This window comes from Camelus bactrianus, chromosome 7, assembly GCF_048773025.1.
Source record: "Camelus bactrianus isolate YW-2024 breed Bactrian camel chromosome 7, ASM4877302v1, whole genome shotgun sequence".
Taxonomy (NCBI): Eukaryota; Metazoa; Chordata; class Mammalia; order Artiodactyla; family Camelidae; genus Camelus; species Camelus bactrianus.
This window is the reverse complement of record NC_133545.1, coordinates 35,979,284-36,005,938: the sequence shown is the minus strand read 5'-3', so window position 1 is coordinate 36,005,938 and position 26,655 is coordinate 35,979,284. Positions and strand designations below refer to the sequence as shown.

The 26,655-nt window shown below is 43.5% G+C and overlaps 1 protein-coding gene across 9 annotated transcripts in view; it reads right to left on the bottom strand.

The window, feature by feature from the left end:
- ELMO1 (engulfment and cell motility 1) overlaps nucleotides 1–26,655 on the bottom strand; it is a 491,764-nt gene that overhangs the window by 280,808 nt on the left and 184,301 nt on the right. For all 9 annotated transcript variants that reach the window (XM_010955409.3, XM_045516965.2, XM_010955408.3 and 6 more), the window contains 3 exons: nucleotides 24,895–24,945; nucleotides 22,171–22,293; nucleotides 20,591–20,722 (listed from right to left, as the gene is read on the bottom strand). In XM_010955409.3, coding sequence (XP_010953711.1) covers nucleotides 20,591–20,722; nucleotides 22,171–22,293; nucleotides 24,895–24,945 — 306 coding nt within the window. The remainder of the gene's footprint in view (nucleotides 1–20,590; nucleotides 20,723–22,170; nucleotides 22,294–24,894; nucleotides 24,946–26,655) is intronic.

Here is a 26,655-nt window from a genome sequence, read left to right as displayed (position 1 = left end):
CCAAGGCAACTCGAAGCCCCCACATCTGACAAGGGATGCTGTGCACAGCCCAAGGAATGATGCTTATCCAACCAAGGCCCCTGGCTCCCTGTGCTCCTGCCAGCTTGACATTTTCACAGAAATCTCTTTTAAGATGGAAGGAATATTTTCTGACCTGTAAACTGAATGAACACAACCACTGGAGGCAGAAAGGATGGCGCCGTGACCCCTGGGACAGGGGCGTGCTCTGCTGGGCTCAGGGCTGCAGAGCAGGACCCAGGGCTACAAGCCACCACTCAGGGAGGGTCCTTGCAGGACCCGGGGCTTAGAGGGGGCGCACCCTTGGTAACCAGCAGCCTTAGGCAGTGGACTCACACCCAACACTAAAAATAGGGCAGTTCTATATATACAGTGTTGAATCACTAGGAAACACTAAAATTAAGACTACGAGGAAGGCTTTTTATAGGAAGAGTATTAATTTTGTTTCCTAGCTCTTACAAACAAATCGGAGAGTCCCTGCGTTACATGACATCCAATTTCCCATTTTCTCTTCTCATCACTTTCTCTCCTGCTGACAGATGGGCACACACATCTGTGCGCACACACACACGCGCACACACATATATATGCATGCACATACACAGGCCCACACATACACTTGTAGATCTATTATGCATCCTCTGCTCAGAAGAACCCACCCTGGGTATTCAGCACATATTCAGTGTAACAGTACTCCCGCCATTAGAAGGCAGCAATGTGCTAAAGAGACAGCATCTCTAGGAGAAAAGGCTCCAGATCAGGAGGTGGGAGAGAAGAGGGGCAGAGAAAATTTGGACACAAAACTAGCGGAATTCAAATGGTCAAAAACCATCAAGAGAACAGGCAGATGTTACACTAGAAGAGAACGGAAGCAAAGCCTCCCCGCTTCAGCTGGACAGAATCTACAGAGAGCGCACATCATCACGGAGCATTTTCCTTAAACAGCAGGACAGCAGAGCCTGGAGTCTGAGTTGGAGCACGGAGTCAGGATGACATGAGGGCTCGTCGTATTTGGGAAGTTTCTCCAGGACTCTGGAACACCAGAAGCAGCTCCGTATTCAAGAACAAGCAAGCACTACTCTCCTCTGCGTTCTCGCCCTAGACACGGATGGGGCCCTGCTCCGGCTGGGTTTGAGGTGAGAACCAGCAAGGTCAGTGGTCTGCACCAGTTCCCTTAAGGAAAGCCAGCGGATGGCAGGTGTGCCTTCTTCACTAATGGTGACACGATACGGAGGATGAAAAGGCCACGGGGAGATAAGCGTTTGGTGGGTTTCCCAACCCTCCATCGGGTTGGAGAGTGACCTGGCTCTGCACGCCCTTTTACGGTGCCAGGAGGCCAGAAAACAGCCCCGCCAAGACAGGCTAGCTGCGTCCTCTGTTTCGCCACCTTGCTTCCCCTGCAGCCTGTGCCTTTGACCAAACAGCTCAAGAAGTGACGCTAAGTCTGCAAGTGCATCCTTGACCTGCCAAAACAATGCCATCCCCTTGGGCAGGTTGAGAACCTCTTAAAGAGGACAAGCCTCATTTTGTCCATCCCTAAAATGGGAATAATAGTAGCTGTGCCTTGTGCCTTGTAGAGATGAAATGAGACACTGCGTGGGGGCCACTCAGTCCAGGTCCCCAGAAGCGCCCAGATGCTGCTGCTGCCCGTGGGGTGGCTGCCGTGGCTGTTTGGTTACTGATATAAAACCAGTGGAAACCCCAGTGGGCCACCTAAAAATGATACAGACTCAGCATGCTAATCAGTTTGGTAAACATTTAAAGAGGAGGGGCTAGGAATAAAGAGAAAGCAAAGGGTTAATAATACCCATTCCCCTTTCAACTACGTTGTCTCCAGAACCATCTCAGGAGCCTGCTGCATTTCTCACTGGAAAGTTTGTGGGTTTGCAAGAGTTCATGGAGAATTCCTCCTGCTCCCGTGTCCCCTCTTCGGAATGAACAAGGACAGGAAGTGTGCCAAGATGCGCGCACCGGGACGGTTCTTACATAACCACCTTATCCTCAAATTGGTTCTGGTCCCTTCCCATTGGAAAGGTTCTGACAGCCTTCCTACACATCCAAAATGCCATGCCCAGAATTAGAATCCCACGCCAGGGAGCCAGCTCCTGGTGTATAAATTACTTCCTCCCAGACATGAAACAGGTCTGGACGGCGTGCTCACACCTCCTCTCCCGAGGTCACATCACACCGAATTCAGAGCCATGAGACACACTGACAAACGGTGACCATTTGGAAAAGAGAAAAAGAAAAAAGTCTCAGGAAAAAAGATAAAAATAGAAAGCACACTAACTGGAGTTTACATGGAGCTGCTCAGCGGCTGCCAAAGGCAGGGTCCCCAGCAAGCAGGGGACTGCACCACAGGTCCCTGAGCTGGTGTTTCTCCCTGCTCTGGCCTGCTGCACCCCAGAAGTGCCAGCACTGCTCTCAGGGGTGCTTTGCTACGATCCTACCAGGGGCAAGATCACACAGCCTGGCCGGGGCAGCGGACCATAACAGGAAGAGGTGCTGGATGTTTACAACGATCCACTGTAGGTACCAGAATCTCATAACTGCTTGTCCAATTTTAGACTCTGATCAAATGCTCTGGCTCTGGCGCTGTCTAGCCGAAATTCAAGGTTCCCTAAAGGGTTGTCCTGGATGGAGCCAGCCAAGTGAAAAGAGCTCCCTGCTGTGAAGAACAACATTTCTTTGATTTATGTTCTGATTTTAAGCTCTCCCACCTTCTGAAAACTCTCAAAGGAGCAGGATCCCTAAGGATACACTGAGTGATGGGCGTGCGGACTACCTCCCGAGCTGCCACTCGAGGCAGAGGAAAAGGAACCACCTCCTCATTAAAGAGGCTTCTGAGGATTATAAAATTCCTGCCTTGCCAAGCACTCTTAGGAAAATCCTCTTTGGACGTTGGGATGTACCACCCCTTGGATTAGCTCCACTTTGAAACTACATACTTTTACTCTCTGACCCAGCTGGTTATGGTCAGGTGGAGAACTGTCCCAGTCAAAATGCAGACCCTGGACTCATTCTGGCCATCAGACCCAAATGGTAACATCAAGTCAATGAGTTTGCATTTGCGCTTGAGAAAATTTGCCTCAAGTCTATTGGGCTGTAGCGTGTACAATGTTTTCAGTAGTGTTTAGATTTGCTTTCTTGAGAGATAGTTGATTAAAACTGAGTTTGTCTTTAATATCTTGTACCAGAAACTATTTGTATGTTCCCAGCTAAAATTGCTAGAATAAGGTAAACTGGAACACAACTGTTATTTTTAATTTAGAACTTTGACCTAATTTGGTTTTTCAAAACCATTTTAGCTACTTGTATTCTTTATGCTGTTGTTTATTTTAATAAAAAAATCTACACCTAAATCTATACTTACTAAAAACAACAATAACAACAACAAATAATTAGAATTTACTAACATGAGCTCCTGGGTTCAATCCCCAGGACCTCCATTAAAAAAATAAATAAATAAGCCTAATCCCCTCCCCCTCCAAAACCGAAACAAAACAAACAAGAACTTATTAAAAGTCTCTCCCTGCCAGGCAGGTTTCTAAGAACTTGACATCTGTTAGCTCAGCAATCTCCACAGCAAAGCTTAGGTAGGAACGACCACAATACCGTTCTTCCTAATGAAGATACTGAGATATAGAAAGGTTAGGGAAACTGTCCAAGGTCACACAGATGACAGAGAAGCAGTGGAGTTGGGATGCAAAACCAGGCAGTCTGGCCCCAGAGGCCATGCTCATAAAAGCTGTGCTATATTAGTCTCAGATGAAACTGACTTATTTAGATGCCACTAAACCCGAATCCTCAGTGCATCACCCTTGCACCTGATGGATGGTTCCCTTTTGCTCCAAAGTTCCGTGTACAAAGAAAGAATGCCAGGTTAAGTGTGCACAATACTCTAAGAGGTTAGTGACTAACACTGTTAAATATGTTGCCTCATTCTGCCACTGCCATATTAAAAGGGGACAAGATTCCTGTGGATTTTAAGCTAAAAGTGTAAGGCGGAAGGTTTCGAGTCGGGTAGGGTTCTTCTGAGCCTTTAAAAAATTACCCCACTAAGGACTCGGCCTTCTCAGAGCTGATCTTCATAAAAACATCTACAGTCTAGATGGTAACTAATTCTCATGCCTTTGTTAGGAGCGCCCCCTAGTGGCCAGAAAACAGCTCCAGCTCTGACAGGAAATACACGGCCCTCAGGTGCAACGGGTGCTGAACTGCAACGGAGGGAAACGGGAGCAGGAGAAACCCATCCTCTCATTCCGCTTTCAGTAGTCATCTCCGAGAAATTCTGCCTGGAGTTAAAATTAGTTACCATAAAATTACAAGAGAAGGAAGCCCAAATATTGTCATGGCGATGAATCACACAGCTCATTCGTTTTCCAAAGTTTTCCTTTACAATACTTCCTTTACGAAGCATGTCGAGAGTACAGTTTCTCATGTGCGCCTTGTAGGACTGGTGCGCTCTGCACCATCTTCACACGGCGGCCACGGGTAAATGCTGGCTCTCTGGCGGCTGATGCTGAGATGAGACTGAGATTACCCCCAGTTCTCACCGCCTCTCCGCGCTCCCTCCCCCTGTGAGGGTAGGGAGAAGGGAAGGAACCTGTCACCTATGGAAGTCACCGACCTGATGGAAATGGCAGCGACAGGACAAGCCCTGCTGCAGGAGGCAGCGGTGGAAACGGGCCCCTCTCCACCTCTGACAGTGACCGGGGGCGCGCGCCGGGCTGCCCTGCAAGCCTCACTTCTCCCCTTTTGACTGTCCTTCCCCGCTCCACCGGCCAGCAAGGCAGGGTCAGCAAGAAGAGCTCTGCAAGTGTTCTACGTGGGGCTTCTTGCCGTCCCTGCGCATCACTCGGGAGCGTGGTGACGCTAACCTGAGAGGGAGGCGGCCCGCCGGGCTGCGGGTACCAACATGAAGAGCCCTCCGCACAGAAGCTCTGTCTGGTGATCCGCTCCCCTCGGTTCAAGCCCGATATCCCACCTTCTTGGGTTCTGCGAGAGAGTTCCCAAAGCTAAGTTTCCCTTTTCTAAATGAGCAGCTACAACTTCAACAAAGCTATGGTCTCTGCACTTAAAACCAAATGTGAAGACGGTGTGCGCCATGCTGTGTATCATTTACCAAAACATCCAAGAAGGACACCACAGAGCCCACCCTGGCCATGGTGGTCTTCTCTGCGCTTGTAACTAATCGTCACCCAAAAGACAGGACTCCCACCTGCCAATCAAGGAAGTGACCGTCAGAGCTGCCTACAACTTGTGTCTTAACTATGGGTATCCTCCCAGAATGCTCCCCCTTGGCGGCTTTCCCTTTCAGAAACCCCCTTGCTAATTTGTTGGAGTGAGAATGGGAAAGGCAGAGATAAAAGGACAAAAATGTCCAAGATTCTCAGTACCCCTTACCATTAAGAAAGAGGTCTCAGCAATGTCTCTGAACATGTAACTCTGGAAGACTTCTTTTAAGAAAAAGAAAAAGTTGAAAAATGAATCTATAAGATTCTACTCATCTAAGGAACGCACATCAAGAATCAGCTCGAACTTCCCCAGACAGCCTTGTGCCACATCTCAGCAATGCGGGTTCATGTTGACTCCATTTACCCCTCCTACCCCCTCCATGTTATTGCTGTCACATGTTTTAATGATGTATGTTTTTAAACCCCCAAATAAATTATTATTATTGTTTCTGCAGTCAATAATCATTTGGATTTTCCAGTGCATTCTTTCCTACATTTCCACGTTAAGACAGAAGAAAATATTAGCTGTATAGATTGTTATGCTCCGTATAAAAGACTTTCATGACAGCATAAGGAAAAATATTTGGGAATGAGAATCAGGAGATGCAGATATTACATAAATGATCATCTGCCAGGAACAGCAGGCACTTAATAAGGAAGCCAGCTGGGCATCTCAGAATGTTCCTAGATTCTGCATAGCCTCGATGGAGGCTATAGAGACTTCCTGAGGAGATCCTAAAGCCCCCTACCCTGGTCCTACAACTTCACACTCAGCAGGCTGATGAGCAGAGCTGCAAAGCAGTTGGGTGTCTCGGGGGCTGGTCCTCCGAGTTTAACGGGGTAGAATCTGGTTGAGAGTCATCAACGGCTGTGGGTTTGCGCCATCTGGTGGCTGATTCTGCTCCGGCGTCACTAATACATTGTAATCTCCCAGCTAGTCAGTTACAGCCGGATGGAGCAAGGCTAGAAGGGATTAGGATTGGAGATTGGCTGCATTTTGAGTAGGGAAAGGGGGTTTCTGATCAGAATGGACCAGAGCACAGTGTGAACGAGGCAGAAAACAGAAGCTCTGGTTCGGGGGAATAGGCTCATGCAGTAGCTACCTGCGTGTTCATCCAGACTGAACCTAAGTGTTCAGGGGTCTCAGTCACTGGTAACCCCTTCACCAATGTCCACAAAAGGTCCCTCAGGTGGAAAGGAGAGGGTGGGCTGGGTGGACTGGCTAGGATTCGCCAGAGCTTCCTCTCAGAGCACCCCAGCCTGCACTGGGACCTCCTGAATTCTTTATGGCTGAAACACATTTCAATACATGACTGAAAGAAAAATAGTTGTCCTTTTGCTTTTTATGACCTCGTATCTTTAACTATTTGAAAGCAGAGTGCTTGGTTAGGAATACTATCCCAATCATTAAACCATTCACATGGGAATATGTGCTTTTCTTTCTAAAAAATCTGTTTTACCATGTTTCCAGAGATGCCTTGTGGCAAAACAGAGGTGAGGACCACAAAAATTAGGTAAATGTTAAGATTTGCTTTCTGTATATTCCATAGTCCTCCTAATGTTGCACTTGTGCTCCAAGGGACTGAATCACATTCTCAGTGACAAACCTTTGAGAAAGTCCCGGTAGGAGTAATGCTGAAATAGAAGCCAGGTCCACCATAGACTGAGTCCTTGTCTATGTAGGATGAGTTTAGAATGAAAACTGGTTATAGAGTGAAAAATTCACCTGATTTCAGGGACATGGTATTTTGGTGCAGCAGCAGTTTCAAGGTAGCTTCTGGCTTTCAAATAGATAAATCAAGTCACAGTGGGCTACAGTACTCCCCCTGGAGCTGTCCTGAGCAGTGCACATGTTCCTTAAGGTCGCACCTGCCTGCGAGGCAGTGAAGGGAAGGCTTTCTCTTCCCCACTTAACACGTGCAGGACACGTGGCTAGGAGGGAACTGAGCCTGGGACCCCCAGGGAGTCTCCTCTCCCTGCCTTATCCCTGCCTGAAAGCTCCCCAGGGACTTAAAGTATATCGATCCTCCTTATTTCCTGTAGTTACATTCTATGAAGTCACCATAAACCCTTAATTAATGAATACTGAGCCACTGCTCCAAGGGGGAATAAAGGATTGGGTTCCTTTAAGCCTCTGGTCACAAGATTTTTGTTAACTATCAACACATAACTTTGTTTTATGTGCCATTCTGTTCAAAGGCACATTATTTAATATATACTGTTGATTCATTAACATTGAACTCACAGCAACAGCACTATCCCTCATGCGTGAACCAAGCTAATCTAACACACGTATTTTCCCCATAAGGCACATCACAGCCTCTTGCACTTCGGAACACTGGGCAGTACTTTAGCACAATGCTTGAGGGGCATTTTAAACAGCAGAATCATCAACAGAAAGCACAACATTTCAGAAAATGTGGCCCTGGCTAGACGGCAGGAAAGGATGCTCGTTTACAAGATGAGCTGAAACAAGCTGGCAGACAGACCCGGGTCTGACCTCACGTGCCTGTCCTGCAACTCAAATTTTTTGCCACTAAGTACTTGTCTGCAAATGACTGTGAAAGCACCACGATGACTGATTTGGGGTTACAAATAGATTTTAGTGTCTAGGTGAATTTGCAGATATGGAATCCATGAAGACTGACTGTGTTTCCACTCCTTTGAATTTAAAATTCTCTATAATCTGCCCCTTGCTTGCAAAGCTGACTCCACTTCTCTGTCCCAGGGCAACATAAACACTGGCTGTAACAAACTATTTGCGTTACTCGCAGTTTCCCAAACACATGTTATTTCTTCATCTTTAACTCTTACTTTGAGCATTTTCTTACTGTCTTCCTGGGACAACTTAACAACTCTCACGTTTAGTCATCACCGTCTGCCACAGTGTCATAGGGCACAGGGCGCCCTTCCAATAATCATAGTAATAGTAGTTGTAACATCATCGTAACAGCGTCCAAGTTCATAGCCTGCTCAGTATGTGCCAGGCACTGTTTTGCATGATTTATAAGTAGCTACTAATTTAATCCATACAACAAACCTACTGATAGAGACAACTAACATGCCCCAGTTAAAGACAAGAAAACTAAGACATGATAATGTCAAGTAACTTATCAGAATCACTCAGCCTGTGAGTGGGAGAGTCAGGAATCAACCTGGGAAACCCGAATGCAGAGCCCAGGCTTAATCGTCATGGCATTTAGACCAAGGTGCTTTCTTCCGTGGAATGCAAACAGGGATGCGGACGGAGATGGAGGAAGAGACATATAAATATGCATGTCACTTCATCCCCTGCCATCTGTATTTGGGAAAAAATACATTAAAATGACACCAAGTACTGCATATGTAATTATGTATAATTATACTTGTGTAACTGCATAATTATCTTCTATCACCCAAGAAGGTAAAAAAATCGTTTAAAAATTTGAACATAAATCTATACCAATCATGTGGTTTTCACTTTTTGTATTTTCTGATGTTTTGATATCTTGAGTCCTTGCTGACATTGGAGGGACTGCCCTCCGCAGGGGTGGGCTACTTCCTGTACATGAGAAGTCTGCTTGTCACATGCAAACCAACCAATCCAGATCCTATTCCCCAACGACCTCCTCTATCAGGCGTTTGCACTCTGGGCCACCATCCGCCCGCTCTAATGACCACAGAGCCAGGTACCAGAGACAAGCAGGGGTAGCACCTAGACCCCAGGGCCCAAGGAAATCATTTAAACTGGCCAGTTCTGAGCCTGCTGACCGTCCTTGCCTTGGCTTTCTCCTGAAAGCCACACAGAAGGCTGCTGCCTGTGTTTTCCGCTCGCTCTCCCTGCCTCCTGACCCACCCTGCTGCTTCCTATATGTCCCTGTGTGATGGGACACGCTCCCTCCTCTTGGGAACTATGAGCAACAAGCTCTCTTTTCAACAGCAACCATCTCCAGGGGCAGTTCTGGCCTTATCATACCTGAATACAATGCAACCTACCTTTTAAAAGAGCCTTAATTCTGAAATAAGATTTTTCCCATTACCTTTCTCCACCCTCCCATTTTAGTCAATTTTTTTTCTCTTAAGACAACCTGAAAATGTTAAGGGAAATGTTTATGAAAACTTTTCATATTCAAGCACATTATATTGTTCAGAAACAGTTTCTTTTTTAAAAAATGAGCTTAGAGAGAGACGGAGAAAATGGCGGAGTAGAAGGACGCTCGCAGGTCACCCTCTCCCACAAATACACCAAGACCCACATCTACAGACCCACTCAGCCAACCAGAGCACCTGCGGAACTCCAACAGAACATCGCCCTCTTCAAAAGATAAAGACGCCAAAAATCTGGTAGGAGAAAAGGAAAAAAGAAAGAACAAAAGGCAAAGCAGCGCAGGACGGGTCCCGCGGGGAGGGAGCGGCAAAGGAGGACTGGCGCTCGCTCGCTGGGTCTCCCCTCTCCAACTGAGAGGCCAGCGGGACGGAGGGGGAGCCTCCGAGGCTCGGATCTGTACAGAGCAGCCCTTGACTAACAGAACTAAGTTAAACGGGCACAGAGCGTCCCCCCGACACCCAGCCTGAGACGCGGGCCGGCAGCGGCGGGCAGGGCCAGGCTGCACAAGCCGGGCGGAGGACGGAAGTGGCTGCACGGAGGCAGCCCCGGGGGAACGCAAGGGGCTGCCTGCCGTGGCTGTGGGTTCACAGGGCAGAACAACCTGGGCCCTCCATAAAACAGCAAGGTTGATGTGCTCTCGGGGGAAGGGTGCACACTCCCATCTCTGAAAACCCGCGGAAAGTTTTCGGGAGAAGAGAGGCGGGGCTCAGGCACAGCCGCCATATCCTCTGCGCTAAGCACCCAGGCGGGGGCGGGGGCGAAACCTGCATGCGCACCGAAGGGCATAGCAGCCTCAAAGGCCAGACTGAGACTGGCCTGCAGCCCGGGGCAGATAGGATCCTTCCATCCTGGTCCCTCAGAGAATTTGCTCCACAAAGACAAACAAGGAGCTGGGTTTTGGCTCGGAGCAGAGACAGGGCTGTCCCTCGGTCTTCCCCGAGCCCACCCGCAGAGCGCCGACCAGGGCGGAGCGCCGACCAGGGCGCAGGGCGGAGCGCTCAGTCGCACAGAGCAACGGAGCTACCGGCGGCGGCGCAGGTAGAGCGAGAGCGGCCCCCCGCCTTTCGGGCAGGAACACAGCCCCTGACCGAGGTGCTGGGAGGGGGCACGACCCGCCCTCCGACCCGGCCAGTCTGCAACATCTGACTACGGCATCCGGAGGGGCAGCGACCTGCCCGCCCACAGCAGAGAGCTGCACCTGACCCAGTGTTAGCAGGAGGTGCGATCTGCTTGCCGACAGGTGCTGGGAGCAGCACAGAAGAGGGCGCCAACGGAGGGCCTCTGAAAACAGCAAGCTGAGCTTCCAAAACAGGACAAAGACAGAAAGACTTCACAGTAAAAGCACACAGACTCCAGGAGAACACCAACAACCCCCCCCCCCTTTTTTTTTTAAATCTGTTTTTACCTGTTCTATTTTCTATTACTCTCTTAATCTTTACTTCTTAATTCATTTCTATTTCTCTTGGGTTTTGATATCCTGCTATTGACTAGACACAGGTTTCAAATACATCTATTCATCTCCCCCCCCTTTTGTAAAGGTTTCAAAAGGACGTCTCAACCCGATTAATACTCTGCTTCAACTCACTCTTCTATTATTCATTATACACTGTTTTCAAACCCTCTTTCTCCCTTCTTTTAAAATTCTTTCTCTCTCTTATTTTTTTTTCTTTTTTTCCTAAGTTCTATTCCTAAATAGGCATCAGATAGATAAAATCCTTAAGGACCAAAATAAACAACTGATACTCCATAAACCACAGTGCCAAAGAGGTATGAGCAAGATGAAGAAGCAGAAAAACCTTTCCCAAATAAAAGAACAAGAGAAATCCCCTGAAAGAAAGATCAAAAAAATAGACATCGATAGCCTACTAGATCAAGATTTCAAAAAAGGAGGGATTTAATTGCTGAAGGAATTAAAAGAGATAGTGTTTAGAGATATAAAATATGTCAAAAATGAAATTGAAGCTATAAAGAAGAACCAAGTAGAATGGGTAAACTCATTGACAGAGATGAGTAATGATCTAATAGCTGTGCAAAGCCGACTAGATAATGCAGAGGAACGAATTAGTGATCTAGAAGACAGGGCAATAGAAAGCACCCATTCAGAAGAACTACAAGAGAAGCAAATAAAAAATTATGAAAATAGCATAAGGGAACTATGGGATAATATAAAGCGTCCCAATCTTCGCATAATAGGGGTCCCAGAAGGAGAAGAAAGATCAAAGGGGATTGAAAAGGTTTTTGAAGAAATCATGACTGAAAACTTCCCAAACTTAAAGAAGGAATCAGATATCCAAGTACAGGAAGCTCAGAGGGTCCCAAACAGGAAGAACCCAAATAGACCCACACCAAGACATATCATAATCAAGATGGCCAGAGTCAAGGATAAAGAAATGATTCTAAAGGCAGCAAGAGAAAAGCAAAGAGTAAGTTACAAGGGAACCCCCATAAGGCTCTCAGCTGATTTCTCTACACAAACACTACAGGCCAGAAGGGAGTGGCAAGATACATTCAAAGCCCTGAATGAAAAAAAGATGCAGCCTAGGATCCTTTATCCAGCAAGGCTATCCTTGAGGATAGAAGGAGAAATAAAGAGTTTCACAGACAAAAAAAAACTGCAGGAGTTTAGCAACACTAAACCCATGCTAAAAGAAATACTGAAAGGGCTATTCTAAATAGAAAAGCAGCAGGATGCTACAGAAATGAGAAACACACAACTGGAAAGGTGATAACTCATGAATTACAAATAAAGTAAACATGAAATTATAAAAGAAGACATACAAATCACTGAGAGTGGGAGAGGGAGGCAGGGAAATATAGAATATTTTTTTCTTTCTTTTAAAAATTTTTTTTAACAGTAGGATGGGTTTGAGATCATGTTACTATCAGTTTAATAAAAACAGTTATAGTAATGGGTTGATAGATTTACAAAAAAGGGTAACCACAAGCCAAAAATTTACAAAGGAGTCACAAAAATTAAATAAAATCCATGATAATACAAAGGAAAATTACCAAACCACAAAAGGAAGAAGAAAGGAACAAAGAGGATATACCAATTCAACTGCAAAGATAAGTTCAAAATGGCAATAAACACACATCTATCATTAATTACTGTAAATGTTAATGGACTAAATGCTCCAGTCAAAAGACACAGAGTGGCAGACTGGATAATAAAGCAAGAACCTTCAATATGCTGCATACAAGAGACCCACTTTAGGGAGAAGGACACATATAGATTGAGAGTGAAAGGATGGAAAAGGATATTCCATGCAAATGGAAAAGCCAAAAAAGCAGGTGTTGCAGTACTGATTTCAGACAAAATAGACTTTAAAACAAAGGCCATAAAGAAAGATAAAGAAGGACATTTCATAATGATTAAAGGAGTGATACATGATGAGGATATTACACTCGTTAATATATATGCACCCAATATAGGAGCACCTAAGTACATACAAGAATTACTAACAGAGATAAAGGGGGATATTGATGGGAATACAATCATAGTTGGAGATTTTAACACTGCATTAACATCACTAGACAGAAAATAAACAAGGTAACAGAGAAATTAAATACTACAATAGAAAAACTAGATTTGGTGGATATTTTCAGAGCATTACACCCCCCAAAAATAGGATATACATTCTTTTCAAGTGCACATGGAACATTTTCCAGGATCGATCATGTACTTGGGCACAAAAGAAACCTCAACAATTTTAAGAAGATAGAAATTATCTCAAGCATCTTTACTGACCACAATGCCATGAAACTGGAAATCAACAACAGAGAAACAAAAGAGAAAAAAAGGAAAGCATGGAGATTAAACAATATGTTATTGAAAAAACAATGGATCAATGAGGAAATCAAAGCTGAAATTAAAAAATACCTTGAGACAAATGATAATGAAAGCACAACCACTCAAAACCATATGGGACACAGCAAAGGCAGTGCTAAGAGGGAAGTTTATAGCGATACAGGCCTTCCTCAAAAAAGAAGAACAATCTCAAATAAACAATTTAACCCACCACCTGAATGAATTAGAAAAAGAAGAACAAAAAGCCCCAAAAAGCAGCAGAAGGAAGGAAATAATAAAGATCAGAGAGGAATTAAATACAATAGAGATTAACAAGACCATAGAAAAAATCAACCAAACCAAAAGCTGGTTTTTTGAAAAAGTAAATAAAATCGACAAACCTCTGGCCAAACTCACAAAGAAGAAAAAAGAGAGAGCACAAATTAGCAAAATAAGAAAGGAAAATGGAGAAATTACAACAAACAAAATAGAAATACAGAATATCATACGAGAATATTATGAAAAACTATATGGAACCAAACTGGATAACCTAGAGGAGATGGACAAGTTTCTGGAAACATACTGTCCACCAAAACTGAATCAAGAAGAATCTGAACACTTGAACAATCCGATCACTAGAAAGGAAATAGAAATAGCAATTAAAAACCTCCCTACAAATAAAAGTCCAGGACCGGACGGCTTCACCGGGGAATTCTACCAAACATACAAAGAACTCATACCAGTCCTCAAACTCTTCCAGACGATTGAAAAGGAGGGAATACTCCCAAACTCATTCTATGAAGCCACCATCACCCTGATACCAAAACCAGGCAAAGACACTACAAAAAAAGAGAATTATAGGCCAATATCACTGATGAACATAGACGCCAAAATCCTCACCAAAATTTTAGCAAATAGAATCCAACAACACATAAAAAAGATTATACATCATGACCAAGTGGGGTTCATCCCAGGGACACAAGGCTGGTTCAACATACGCAAATCAATCAGTGTAATACATCACATCAACAAGAGAAAGGACAAAAACCACATGATCATCTCAATCGATGCAGAAAAAGCATTTGATAAAATTCAACACCCATTTATGATAAACACTCTCGCCAAAGTGGGTATAGAGGGAACATATCTCAACATAATAAAAGCTATATATGACAAACCTACAGCCAGCATAGTACTCAACGGGGAAAAACTCAAAAGCTTCCCACTAAAATCTGGGACAAGACAAGGATGCCCACTATCACCACTCCTATTCAACATAGTCCTGGAAGTCCTAGCCACAGCAGTCAGGCAAGAGAAAGAAATAAAAGGGATCCAAATTGGAAAAGAAGAGGTAAAAGTGTCATTATATGCTGATGACATGTTACTATATATAGAAAACCCTAAAAGGTCCACACAAAAGCTACTAGAGCTGATTGAAGAATTCAGCAAGGTAGCAGGTTACAAAATTAACGTTCAAAAATCAGTTGCATTTCTTTACACTAACGATAAATCAACAGAAGAAGAAAGTAAAGAAACAATCCCCTTTAAAATAGCACCCAAAGTAATAAAATATCTGGGAATAAATCTAACCAAGGAGGTGAAAGAATTATACACAGAAAACTATAAACCATTGATGAAGGAAATTAAAGAAGACTTTAAAAAATGGAAAGATATTCCATGCTCTTGGATTGGAAGAATCAATATTGTTAAAATGGTCACACTGCCCAAGGCAATCTACAGATTTAATGCAATCCCTATCCAATTACCCAGGACATATTTCACAGAACTAGAAAAAATCATAATAAAATTCATATGGAACCATCAAAGACCTAGAATTGCCAAAGCATTACTGAAGAGAAAGAAAGAGGCTGGAGGAATAACTCTCCCAGACTTCAGACAATACTATAGAGCTACAGTCATCAAGACAGCATGCTATTCGTACCAAAACAGACATATAGACCAATGGAACAGAATAGAGAGCCCAGAAATGAACCCACAAACTTTTGGTCAACTCATCTTTGACAAAGGAGGCAAGAATATACATTGGAATAAAGACAGTCTCTTCAGCAAATGGTGTTGGGAAAACTGGACAGCAGCATGTAAAACAATGAAGCTAGAACACTCCCTTACACCATATACAAAAATCAACTCAAAATGGATTAAAGACTTAAACATAAGACAAGATACAATAAACCTCCTAAAGGAAAACATAGGCAAAACATTATCTGACATACATCTCAAAAATTTTCTCCTAGAAGAAATAAAAGCAAGAATAAACAAATGGGACCTAATGAAACTTACAAGCTTCTGCACAGCAAAGGAAACCAGAAATAAAACAAGAAGAAAACCTACGGAATGGGAGAAAATTTTTGCAAGTGAAACCGACAAAGGCTTGATCTCCAGAATATATAAGCAGCTCATACGGCTCAATAAGAAAAAAATAAACAACCCAATCCAAAAATGGGCAGAAGACCTAAACAAGCAATTCTCCAAGGAAGACATACAAATGATCAAAAAGCACATGAAAAAATGCTCAATATCACTAATTATCAGAGAAATGCAAATCAAAACTACAATGAGGTATCACCTCACACCAGTCAGAATGGCCGTCATTCAAAAATCCACAAATGACAAATGCTGGAGAGGCTGTGGAGAAAGGGGAACCCTCCTACACTGCTGGTGGGAATGCAGTTTGGTGCAGCCACTATGGAAAACAGTGTGGAGATTCCTCAAAAGACTAGGAATAGACTTACCATATGACCCAGGAATCCCACTCCTGGGCTTGTATCCAGAAGGAAATCTACTTCAGGATGACACCTGCACCCCAATGTTCATAGCAGCACTATTTACAATAGCCAAAACATGGAAACAGCCTAAATGTCCATCAACAGGTGACTGGATAAAGAAGATGTGGTATATTTATACAATGGAATACTACTCAGCCATAAAAACCGACAACATAATGCCATTTGCAGCAACATGGATGCTCCTGGAGAATGTCATTCTAAGTGAAGTAAGCCAGAAAGAGAAAGAAAAATACCATATGAGATCGCTCATATGTGGAATCTAAAAAACAAAAACAAAAACAAACAAACAAACAAAAACAAAGTGTAAATAAAGGACAGAAATAGACTCACAGACAGAGAATACAGACTTGTGGTTACCAGGGGGGTGGAGGGTGGGAAGGGATAGACTGGGATTTCAAAACTGTAGAATAGACTACACTGTATAGCACAGGGAAATATACACAAAATGTTATGATAACTCACAGAGAAAAAAATGTGACAATGAGTGTGTATATGTCCATGAATAACTGAAAAATTGTGCTGAACACTGGAATTTGACACAACATTGTAAAATGATTATAAATCAATAAAAAATGTTAAAAAAAAATGAGCTTATTTGGGCTCCAGTCGACCTAAAGAAAAAGAAAAAAGCAACTAGGAAAAAAAAAAACCCAAGCTTGTCCAATTTTAACATCTGCCCTGGTCCAAGAGGGCTCAGAAAGAGGAACTACAGATACCTCCTTTTCAATGCTTGTCCAACAAACTGGATAAAGGTAAAATTCACAAATAGTGAAGCGATCAATTGGACATCATGACAGATACATTCTAGAAGGGTCTCTGGCCAGGACTCAACTCTTCACAGAGTGTGAAAACCGTTTTGCACAGTTCCTGGTCATTATAATCCACAAGGCATGTTTTGACTAGAGGCATTTCTCCTGCTTTCTGAATAAAGTCATTCTGAAAATGAGAATCTGCTTTCCATCACCTTGAGAAGTACACATGTCCTTTCTTAGAAGTTCCAATGAGATTAGTATTAACCCAGACAACCCTGACCCCCTCCTCCTACGGGGGGACCTGCAAAGGCATGTCCATTTTGAAACTAAGGAACCACTAAGAGATCTTAGAAGAATAAGCAGCTTTGTTTTAAAAGCAAGTGCTTTTCTGTGTTGTGACTAACCATACAAGCCATTTAGCCACTTTAAACCGAGATTTTAGAATGATTTCATCAGAAAAATCTGCTCTGTTGGGATGCTGTGCTGAGAAGGGATGTGAGGCCCATCTGCCTTCTCAAAGGTGCAGTGCTTCACTATCCTGGAACACACTGTTCTCCCTGCCTTGTTGGAGCAACGGCCCCTCTACTTTGGAAAACTTGAAAAGCCGCCTATGACTTCCTTGATGCATGCTCTCCAAAAAGCAAGGAAGGGAAGTGCCACTTGCTGGGTGCACCCACCATGCCAGGTGCTGAGCAGTTGCTGACAGACAGTCCTGTAGAGCCCTCTAGGAGCCGTGAAACAGGAGCGCGCCTGCCCAGTTTCACACAGAGGAAACTGGCACCTGAGTGAGTAGGTTAAATGACTGCCCACTGGCCAGTTACTAATTAATGGCTTATTATTAATAAATGCCTTGTAAGTAGGAGGCATAGAATCAAAATCTTAGGCCCACTCAACTCCAAAAACTTGTCCTTTAACACTTCCTGAGCACTGCCTACTTGGGAGATGTGAAATGAGAACTAGCATTCTTATGTGAATTGAACTTTCCTTCAAAGAGATCCAAAAGGCTATCCAAATCTCAAATTGCTCCTGAAGGAGGCAACAGGGAGGAGGTCAGTAAGGAGTTAACAGGCAAGATGATCCCTCTTTTGGAAGCACAGAGAGAATCCTGCACCAGGATGGACTCCAGCATCCAGCCAGGGCTTTTGAGGTCAGACACAAGAGCCTCAGCCCGCTTTCAGCGTTTTGCACAATGGTCTCTAGGTGGCGCAAGGAGCATGTGAGTCCATTCCTGAGGCCTGTCTGTTTCTGGCCCCTGCGCGTTACTCTAAAGTGAAGATCTCTGCTTGTGAAAGCGGTTGCATCAATTCGAGCATTAGAAATCATTACTAACTAGTCTTTCCAATTTCTCAACTCCCTGACGCAAGGCTGTGGCCTGGGAGAAGTTTCTGAGGAAGGACTAAAATCGAAAACTCAAAAAAGATCCAGGGAAAAATGATGGAAACCAACACTCTCCCTTGGTTATCCTCTGTTCAAGGTCTCTGCCTTTAAAGGACTTTTCAAGTCCTTGGAACAGAGGCCACATAAGTGCTAAAGGCTTTACAACACATCAAATTAACGTTCAATTTGAAAAAGGCATGTTCTTCATAAAGTACTCATGGAGCAGAACACTCAGGAGGCACTTGAAACTCAGAGAGAGATGTACCGTAACACCCAGCTGTGAGAGGAAATAATAGTCATGTTAAGACAGATGGAACGCCGTTGAGAAACACCACTCGTAGAGTTTGGCTCATGAAATACCCTGATGATTTCACACAGGACCAGAGTGTGAAGATAAAAATGGACGTGTTTCATCCTTCCCGCCCCCTTTATGCATGCATACCCTTCCTAGAGACCTGTAATACCCTGAGTCCCACCAAGGTGTCTTCCCCCAATTCCCTCTCTCCTCCATCTCGCATCCACATGCCCAGAAGGAGAAATAACACTGGGCATTCTGGGACCCCACTGCCCCTGACAAAAATCGCTAGGACCTGGGGCACAGACACGTGCAGTCCCGGGATGCTGAGCACGTAAAGAGCTTGTGTTGCATTTCTATACAGTCAAACGCACCAGAAATCCAAGTAGTAGCCAAAGGAGGGCAATGAAGGGGCAGAGGCTTGGGCATGCCCTACAACCAGGCAATCCCTCAGGACAGAGCACCGGCATCAGTGGGGAACACTTTGAGATGCACGTGCCTTGATCTCTTCCCTGGCCACTCTGATTTGACTTGAGGGTAAGAGAGATTGGGTGATTTTGTGAAGCTTTCCAGGTAATCTGGATAAGCCTTGCTCAACACACAAAAGTAAACACATGGGAGGAACTGAGGATGGGGTTAGAATGTGAGCTACAGCCACATTCCCGCGGCTAACTCCCTGGCAGGCAGGCTCTGCCAACACACAGGTGGATGAAAGCAGGGCCGGGGCCACCCATGAGCCTTACTCGGCGACACACACCAGGTACGGGGACTCCCACCTGGTCCATCAGTCATGGAACTCTTTGCTAAAATTTGGAAAAATTGACTCAGCTAAAAGATCAAATGGAATGTCAAAGTCAAAATATGGGATATGATGGTATAAAAATGATGTCTTAATGCCTCTGTAAAATATATTGCAAAGCTGAATACAGAGTTTGACAAGTACCCTTATGAGAAAAGACATGTTATGACTACCAGTATAAACACAATAACTTACTTATCAAATTACTAGGGTTTTTTTTTTAGTTTACAAAACATTATTGGAGAGGTTTATAAAACCTGTCACTCTGATCCTCTGCCTGTTAAAGTGGAAATTACTCAATGATTGTGGAAAGCAATTTGATAACATCAAAAATCTTAAAAATATATACCATACAAATGCCAGTTGTACAAATTTATCCTAATAACATGATTGTGGACCTGCATAAATGCTGGGTGGCAAAGATGTTCCTTATAGACTTGTTGGTAATTTCAAAACACTGAGAAACACAAGAGCTGGTTAAATAAACTGTAGTACATTCCAATAATAAAAACTCTTCAGTATTGAAAAGCAATGCATGTAACTGATGTGGAAATTTTCAAAGGCAATTCTCGAGAAAGCAACATTTCTCAAATAACACACAAAGAATGGATACCAGTGTATATAAATAAATATTACTATTAATGTGTGTGTGTGTATATATATTCAAGGAAAGAGTATTTGCAATTATAAAATAATGCCGGGTGATTTCTATTCACTGAAGCCAAAATCTCATTTATATTGTTTATGAAGGGAAAGAAATGGAAATTCAATTTTATACCTGCAGAATTTGAGATTATTTAGCCAGAGGTCAGGCAGAAATGTGATGGTGGTAGAGCAACAATGGACCGAAGTAGAAACAAAGACAATAGATTATATTCGGGACAAGCTGTGTTCTGATTTGCAAACTTAATAAAAAGAAAATCTAGGAGGTTATCTATTAGCACCTGTAGCAAGAAAAAACTTGTAGGAAAATATAAATTGCATGAATCACATTATGATTAAATTTAAGGAGACTCTCAATTTGCTTTTGATACAAAATCAATGTACTGAGTCATCCAATCACTAGCCCAATAATAAGAACCATCCCGCAGCTGCCATCATCCACTTAATTTAGAAAGAACCTTAAGCATCTTATGAAGGGGATTAAATGAAGTCTAGATACTTTCCGGGCTAACTACTCTTGGTTACGCTTAATCAGAACTGAATAAACAAACTCAGTATTAGTCACACTTGTGCAAGTTATTCCATTTCACTGCAGCCAGAAGAGATTTTCATGTGATCTTGTTTAAACCAGCTAAACATCTGGAAAATGTGGAAACTATTCTGTAAGGCACAAGAGGACCACACGCTCGCAGGAGACAACAGTTACGTGGCTGAGGTCAGACCCCGGGATGCTGGAAGGGGAGAGCTTACTGGAGATGGCTTACTTACAATGAAGCCAAGTTTTTTGTAGTCCCGTGTGTACATGGACTTGCGTTTCTCCATGCTCCCGCTGCTGTTATTTGGTTCAGACTCTGCATCAAAAGCAATCCTTCGAAGTTCAAATATGATGTCCCTCTGAGCCTGAAGGGGTTAGGGAGGGGAAAAAAAGGAGAAGGAGGGAAAATGGCTTTCATTGTGTGACATTACATCTTCTCCCTGGCTCCCCAGAGTCTAAATGATTTGCGTTCAGGCAAAAGAAGAACAGAGAAAAGGCAATCAGAGTTCGAAGTCACGGCTCTGTACTCCTCTTGGTCCTGCCTCTCTCCCCACTACTCAGCCCTGACTTTACTCCACAATTATCCTCACGGCCAAGTCATTTGGGGCGCTGATATCAACTGCCTCATGAAGTTCTAAACGAGAGCCCCAAATATGATGGAAGGCTTGTGATGGGAAAAAGCCACGTTAGAGGACCTGGGAGTCTTGTACCATCACAAAGTGAGAGGCATGTAGCTTATGAAATATATTGAAGTGACAAGGAACCCCTAACTCCACTGAGAAGTGACATCAGAGATGCAAAACTTAGAAATGGTTAAAATGGTAAACTTTATGTTATGCATATTTAACCACAGTATATATATGTCTGTCTGTGTGTGTGTGTGTGTGTGTGTGTGTGTGTGTGTGTGTGTGTGTGTGTTTAAATGAAAGATTTCCAGAGAGGGCTGTTCCACCTTAAGACACATTGCCTTTCATACCAGAAGTGGTAAGATGACAGTGTCATTTCTCTGGGATGATGACACTTGGCCTTTCCAAAAATGTGTGGCACATTAGATGGCCCCTCGAAGCCTCTCCATCTTTCTTAATCGCATGGCCGCCCGCCACGAATGAAGGGCTGCGGCAGACACACACTTCACATGTGCCGTCCACATCTGCGGGACATCAGCCCCTCACGTGCCAGTAATGAGTGTTTTCCTTTCCAAAGCTGCAGCGCTGTTTAAGTTGAAAATGTGCTACAGCAGGGCTCCCAGCTGTTTCCTCTCACCCTGTCCTCACCCAGTGAAGTCCCCCAAAAGCCTTTTGGATGGAGCTATATCCTTTCATGCACAACAACCAGAGACCTGGAGAGAATTACAGCAAAGAGCCAACTGACAAAAATGTAAGCCCAGAAATCAGACGTAACCTGGGACCTCTACCCGTGGCGCTGATCACTGGAGAACGGAAATTACTCCCTCAGCCTGCAGAATCAATATCACATAGAGCTACCAAGTGGCTTTGTTTTCTGGGAACTTGACTCCAAAGCTATCACCACTGAAGGCACTGGAGCCAAGGGCCAAGATCTGGTCTGTGGCCGTGTGATGTCAAGCTTTCTTATCCAATAAAGAATGTTTGATGCATAATGAAATAATACATTTATTTTATTCTCTGACCCTAGATTCACCTAAGTTTTAAATCCATTCCCCTAAGTTTTGAGATGATAATAAAACAATGATATCATCATTTAAAAACTCCTGGTTTCTAAGTGCCCGAGAAACGACTTTCAGTGACATTTTCTCTCGCTCATGTGCTCTTCCTGTTGTCTGCTAAGCGCTCACCTGATCCTGGGGGTCCATCTTGGTCATCATCCTGTCTTCCAAAAGGTTAAAGGTGAGCACCTGTAGCACGTACAGCTGGTGCGCCATTTCATTGTTGATGGCCCGCTGGGCTCGGATGACATGCTGGGGAGATGGTTCACAAGTGAAATTTTTTAAAAAATGGAAGAAAGAAAAGAGCAAACAGCCTAAGTGACCTCCCACCATTATGCCAAGTAGAACCTCACAGGTCCTCGTTTGGCGGCTTGGGGGGGTTTCGGGGGGGGGACCACCCTTCAGGAGAAAGATGAGCACGCAGGTGACCCTGAAGCTTTCCTCTACATTTCGGGGCCCAATAAGGTTCCTGATCTTTAGGCCAGAACTGAGGAAAAGACCTACTGTGTGCAGGGGAGAATGGAGGAAGGGAAGGAGGTAGAAATGCTGTGGTGACTACAGCCATATAAATCAGGAAAAGGTGAGCCTGAAAGGAGGGTATCTTGAAGAGGACTGGATTTCTACGACAGGAGCGTTCCCTGCATACTGGAGAGATGTAAACGGTGCACACATCTTGTAAGCAGTTTGCCATCATCTTACCCACAACTATCTCTGACAGGTCATCCCACTTCTCAGTGGGCAAAAGTTTTAGAAGCAACACACAAAAGCAAAGTACCCATCAGGTGTACAGCTAATTCACTGTGGAAACCGTACGGGGACCACTGCCACCACAGTGCAACGAGTGAATTTATGTGTATTACTTCGCTCATCTGTTAACAATTAAATTTTTTAAAAAATAACCCTTCTCCTTAAAAACAGAACCAAAATGAAACAAATATAAAAGAAGTGGCAGGAGACTTGATACACGGGCCTTCATCCCCACCAGAGCTGGGTTTGAGACTGGATTCAACACTTGGGTCTAATTTACATCCACTTTGGCAGAGACCATGTTGCGCCTTAAAAATGCCAAACAACCAGTCAGAGTGGTGAACACATTCAAGTTAGTTATTTTGTGTGTGCTAGACCCAAGCACGTCTTGCTGTCTGAAAGAACTTTCTCTGGGTGCCCCTCAACCTGGTGTGGACCTGGACTCCATAGCCTGGCTCTGAGCACCATGTCAGTCAAAGAGGGCGGGGTGGGGTGAAGAATGAGGGAGAGAAGGAAACTGCTGTAACAAAATTACGGGAGTTGGGGGATGGGAAGCTAGGCAATGGGATCAGGGTGAGAACCAAACCTCATACCCTCCAATCTTCCCAAGAGAATGTTAATCATGGTATGTGTTTAATATCCAAAGTGTTTAGGCACTAGAGCATGTAGGCATCTGTTTTATTAGCTGCTCAAAAGTACCTGCACTCCAAGTTCTTGCCAGAGAATACCAACCTTGAACTTCCAGCCATCAAAGTCTCATTTAAGAAGTCCCACTGAAGCAAACTGATCTTTCAGACATGGTGCCTACAGTCATTCCATCTCTGGGCAAACTCCCCATCTGGGCATTCTAACTCCAACTGCCACGCCGAGGAAATACTAACAACAGACTAAGACCTTAATTCAAAGTTTCTAATCTTTCATCTCCCCACTGTCCTCCCCTTGAACAAACACCTTCACTGAACTATTTATGCTTTAATATTGTAGTGTCCACTTTTATTGAGAGCCAGTATTGAAAAAAAGAAAAAACATATTATGAACACTTCTGTGATTTCTACAAAGCCATTCTTGGACCAAGAATCTATTAGAAGGCTCTAACAACACCCATTTCAGATTCCAGTTCCAGGGAGAAAAATATGTCATCCCCCGAAGAACTGGGGTACCTCTTTCATCAAACAATGAAAATTACATTCATATGGTTTCTCTTTATACTTAACAGCCAGGAAGTTTAGCATCAAACTTGATGACAAATTGTAGTCATTATTATTGGCTTTGGGTTCTAGAATATTTATTTTGTTTGCCCTCATAAGGTTTTTAATTTTTAATGACTTCATTGTATTGGAGAGTGTGTGTGTGTGTGTGTGTGTGTGTGTGTGTAACTGCAAACTTGCAGAACTCATTTTTGGAATTACACAAGCACAAATTTTTTTTTTTTTTTTGATAAGCAGAGGAATCAATTACACATACTTCTTTCAGCCTTTGGTTAAAAGTCAAGTAGTAGATAAAGCCTCAGGAAATCTTGCTTTTGATTTATTTCTAAACATTCACAACAGAACATGTAAAGCTTCTTCTCTGCTGAGGTTTCAGGTTCTTTTTGCATCACAATTAATGAGTAGGTTTCATGACTGTCTTCCCTGCCTTTCTCTAGCAAAGGGGCCCAGGAAAAAATAATGGTCAAAATTTTAGGACTACTCTCAGAGTCTGATATATTTCCAACTAGTTTCCTCATTAAAAACAGTATAAGCTCATATTGGTGGATTTTTTTTTAAAGTCAGGGAGCCCCTGATTTCCTTGAACACAAAGCTAAACTGTGAGTGTAATGAATCTGCCCCCAGTGAGAGAGCTTTCCAACCCTTCCTGCCAGAATGTCTCTCTCTCTAGAGCAATTCCAGGGACCCGCCTCCCTCCAGTCATGTGAGGCCATTCCTGTGGGAAAGCCTTGTTTATTCCAATCCCAAAAGGACACCTGTTCTTCCTTTTCTAGTTCCTACTGCTTCACCACAGAAGCAAGTCACAGAACAAACCACAAAATGATGCCAAAAGAGAAGATAAATAAATACGCCAGACTATTCCTCCCCAGCAAGGCGATCACAACACGTAGGTACTCACTGTTAAGATGATGGAACGCAGTTGCTTCTGAGCCAAGATATTCGCCATCTCCTGTTGAAGAAAAACACACCCACACAAAAGCTTCGGTTAGAAAGATACATTGCCACGTGGCCCCAAGTGACTTTATCCTGGGCTGTGCTTCAAAACTGGATATTAGCAGTATTTCTTACCAAAGGATAGACTCAAATGGACAGTGGTATTCAAATTACTTTTTGAATGTTGTTTTAGGTAACAAAGCTATGTCCAAAAGCAAAGGAGGCAAATCTGGCACCTGCAAACTTCTTTTTTTTTTTTTAAAGAAATTTCCTCCTCCCAGGAAAAGGTGAATACCGAATAAAAATCAAACACTCCAAAAATAAAAGCAATGGTGCTCCGCTGCAAAGGCTCATCCATTTTTATTAGACTACATATGTGCAGAGAGTTTTTACTATAAGGCAACATATGCTGGCATCAGGGAGATTCCAATATTAGAAAACTATCACTTTAAAGATCTAAGACTTCTAAAAGCCATTTCATCTTCATCTGTGCAAAACCAAAGACTGCGTAGTACATACCCCAGGGCTTAATAGTCTATGCAAATGAACTGAGTGGAGTTTTAGCGAAGGACAAACATCTGGGCAGATGCAAAGCCCTGGGGTCCACACTCGGCATTCCTGGAACTCAGTTCTGCAGGCTGTGCTTTCTGCTTTGGCCTGCCTGAAGGGCACAGAGGATTTGCAGGTGATATTTTAAAAATGAAATGATTCATAAATGCCCTTTCTAAATACCATCAAATAGATACGAAGGGGAAAATGAAATAATTGAACACAAGCTTGGTCCAAACATCCAAAAAGAAAAATACTGCTCATATTCAGGAAGACACTTCATTGTTTTTTGGTGGGGGGTTATTTTTAGTGTTGCTACTCTTACCGAGCAGAGAAGAAACTAAGCTATGATTTAAAAACACGACCATGAATTCGATCAAGGTCAAAATAAACTTGCAGGAAGCGAGGAGGACCCAGAGCGCACTGAGGAAGTGGGAGTGGGGCACACAGGCAGGGCTGGACAGGAACAGGATGGGGGCGCAGGGCCTGCTGTGTGCTGACAAGGGAATGTAGGGACTTACAGTCAGAGGACAATCAAGGATGTCAACACTGCTCTCTACACCAACCTAACGGCCATCGCCAGCACAGAAAGGAAAGCAAGCAGGAGAGAAGGATGGAAATTCAGAGCATTCTGTTAGAGGTTAATTTTAACATCCCTGCTGACCCCACTGCATTGAAGAGAAAAGTGCATAAATACTCAAAGGTGATCTAAAAAGCCTCGATGGCGTCAAAGTCAAAATCCAATCCTAGGTCCCTCTCCAACCTCTTGAAAACAAGAAGCCAAGGACGAGGACACATTCAGAAACAAGTTAAATGGCAATCTAGAAGAAACTAACCTTCCACAACTCAAAATAGAAAGGTTCACTTTTTTTTTTCTTGGACCAAATTAAAACAGAAGGCCCAATGTTCTAATTTCGTTTCTTTTATAAAAATGGCATTACAGAATTGTTTGAGTAAACTTGAGACTCCATGGAGAATATTTTATACCATTAAGATGATATAAAAGTATAGATAGATATAAACATGGATGTGGATGCAGGCATACCTCAGAGACATTGCAAGTTGGTTACACCACCACAACACAGCAAATACCATAATAAAGCGAGTCTCTTTAATATTTTGATTTCTCAGTGCATATAAAAGTTACGTTTACACTATACTGTAGTCTATTAAGTGT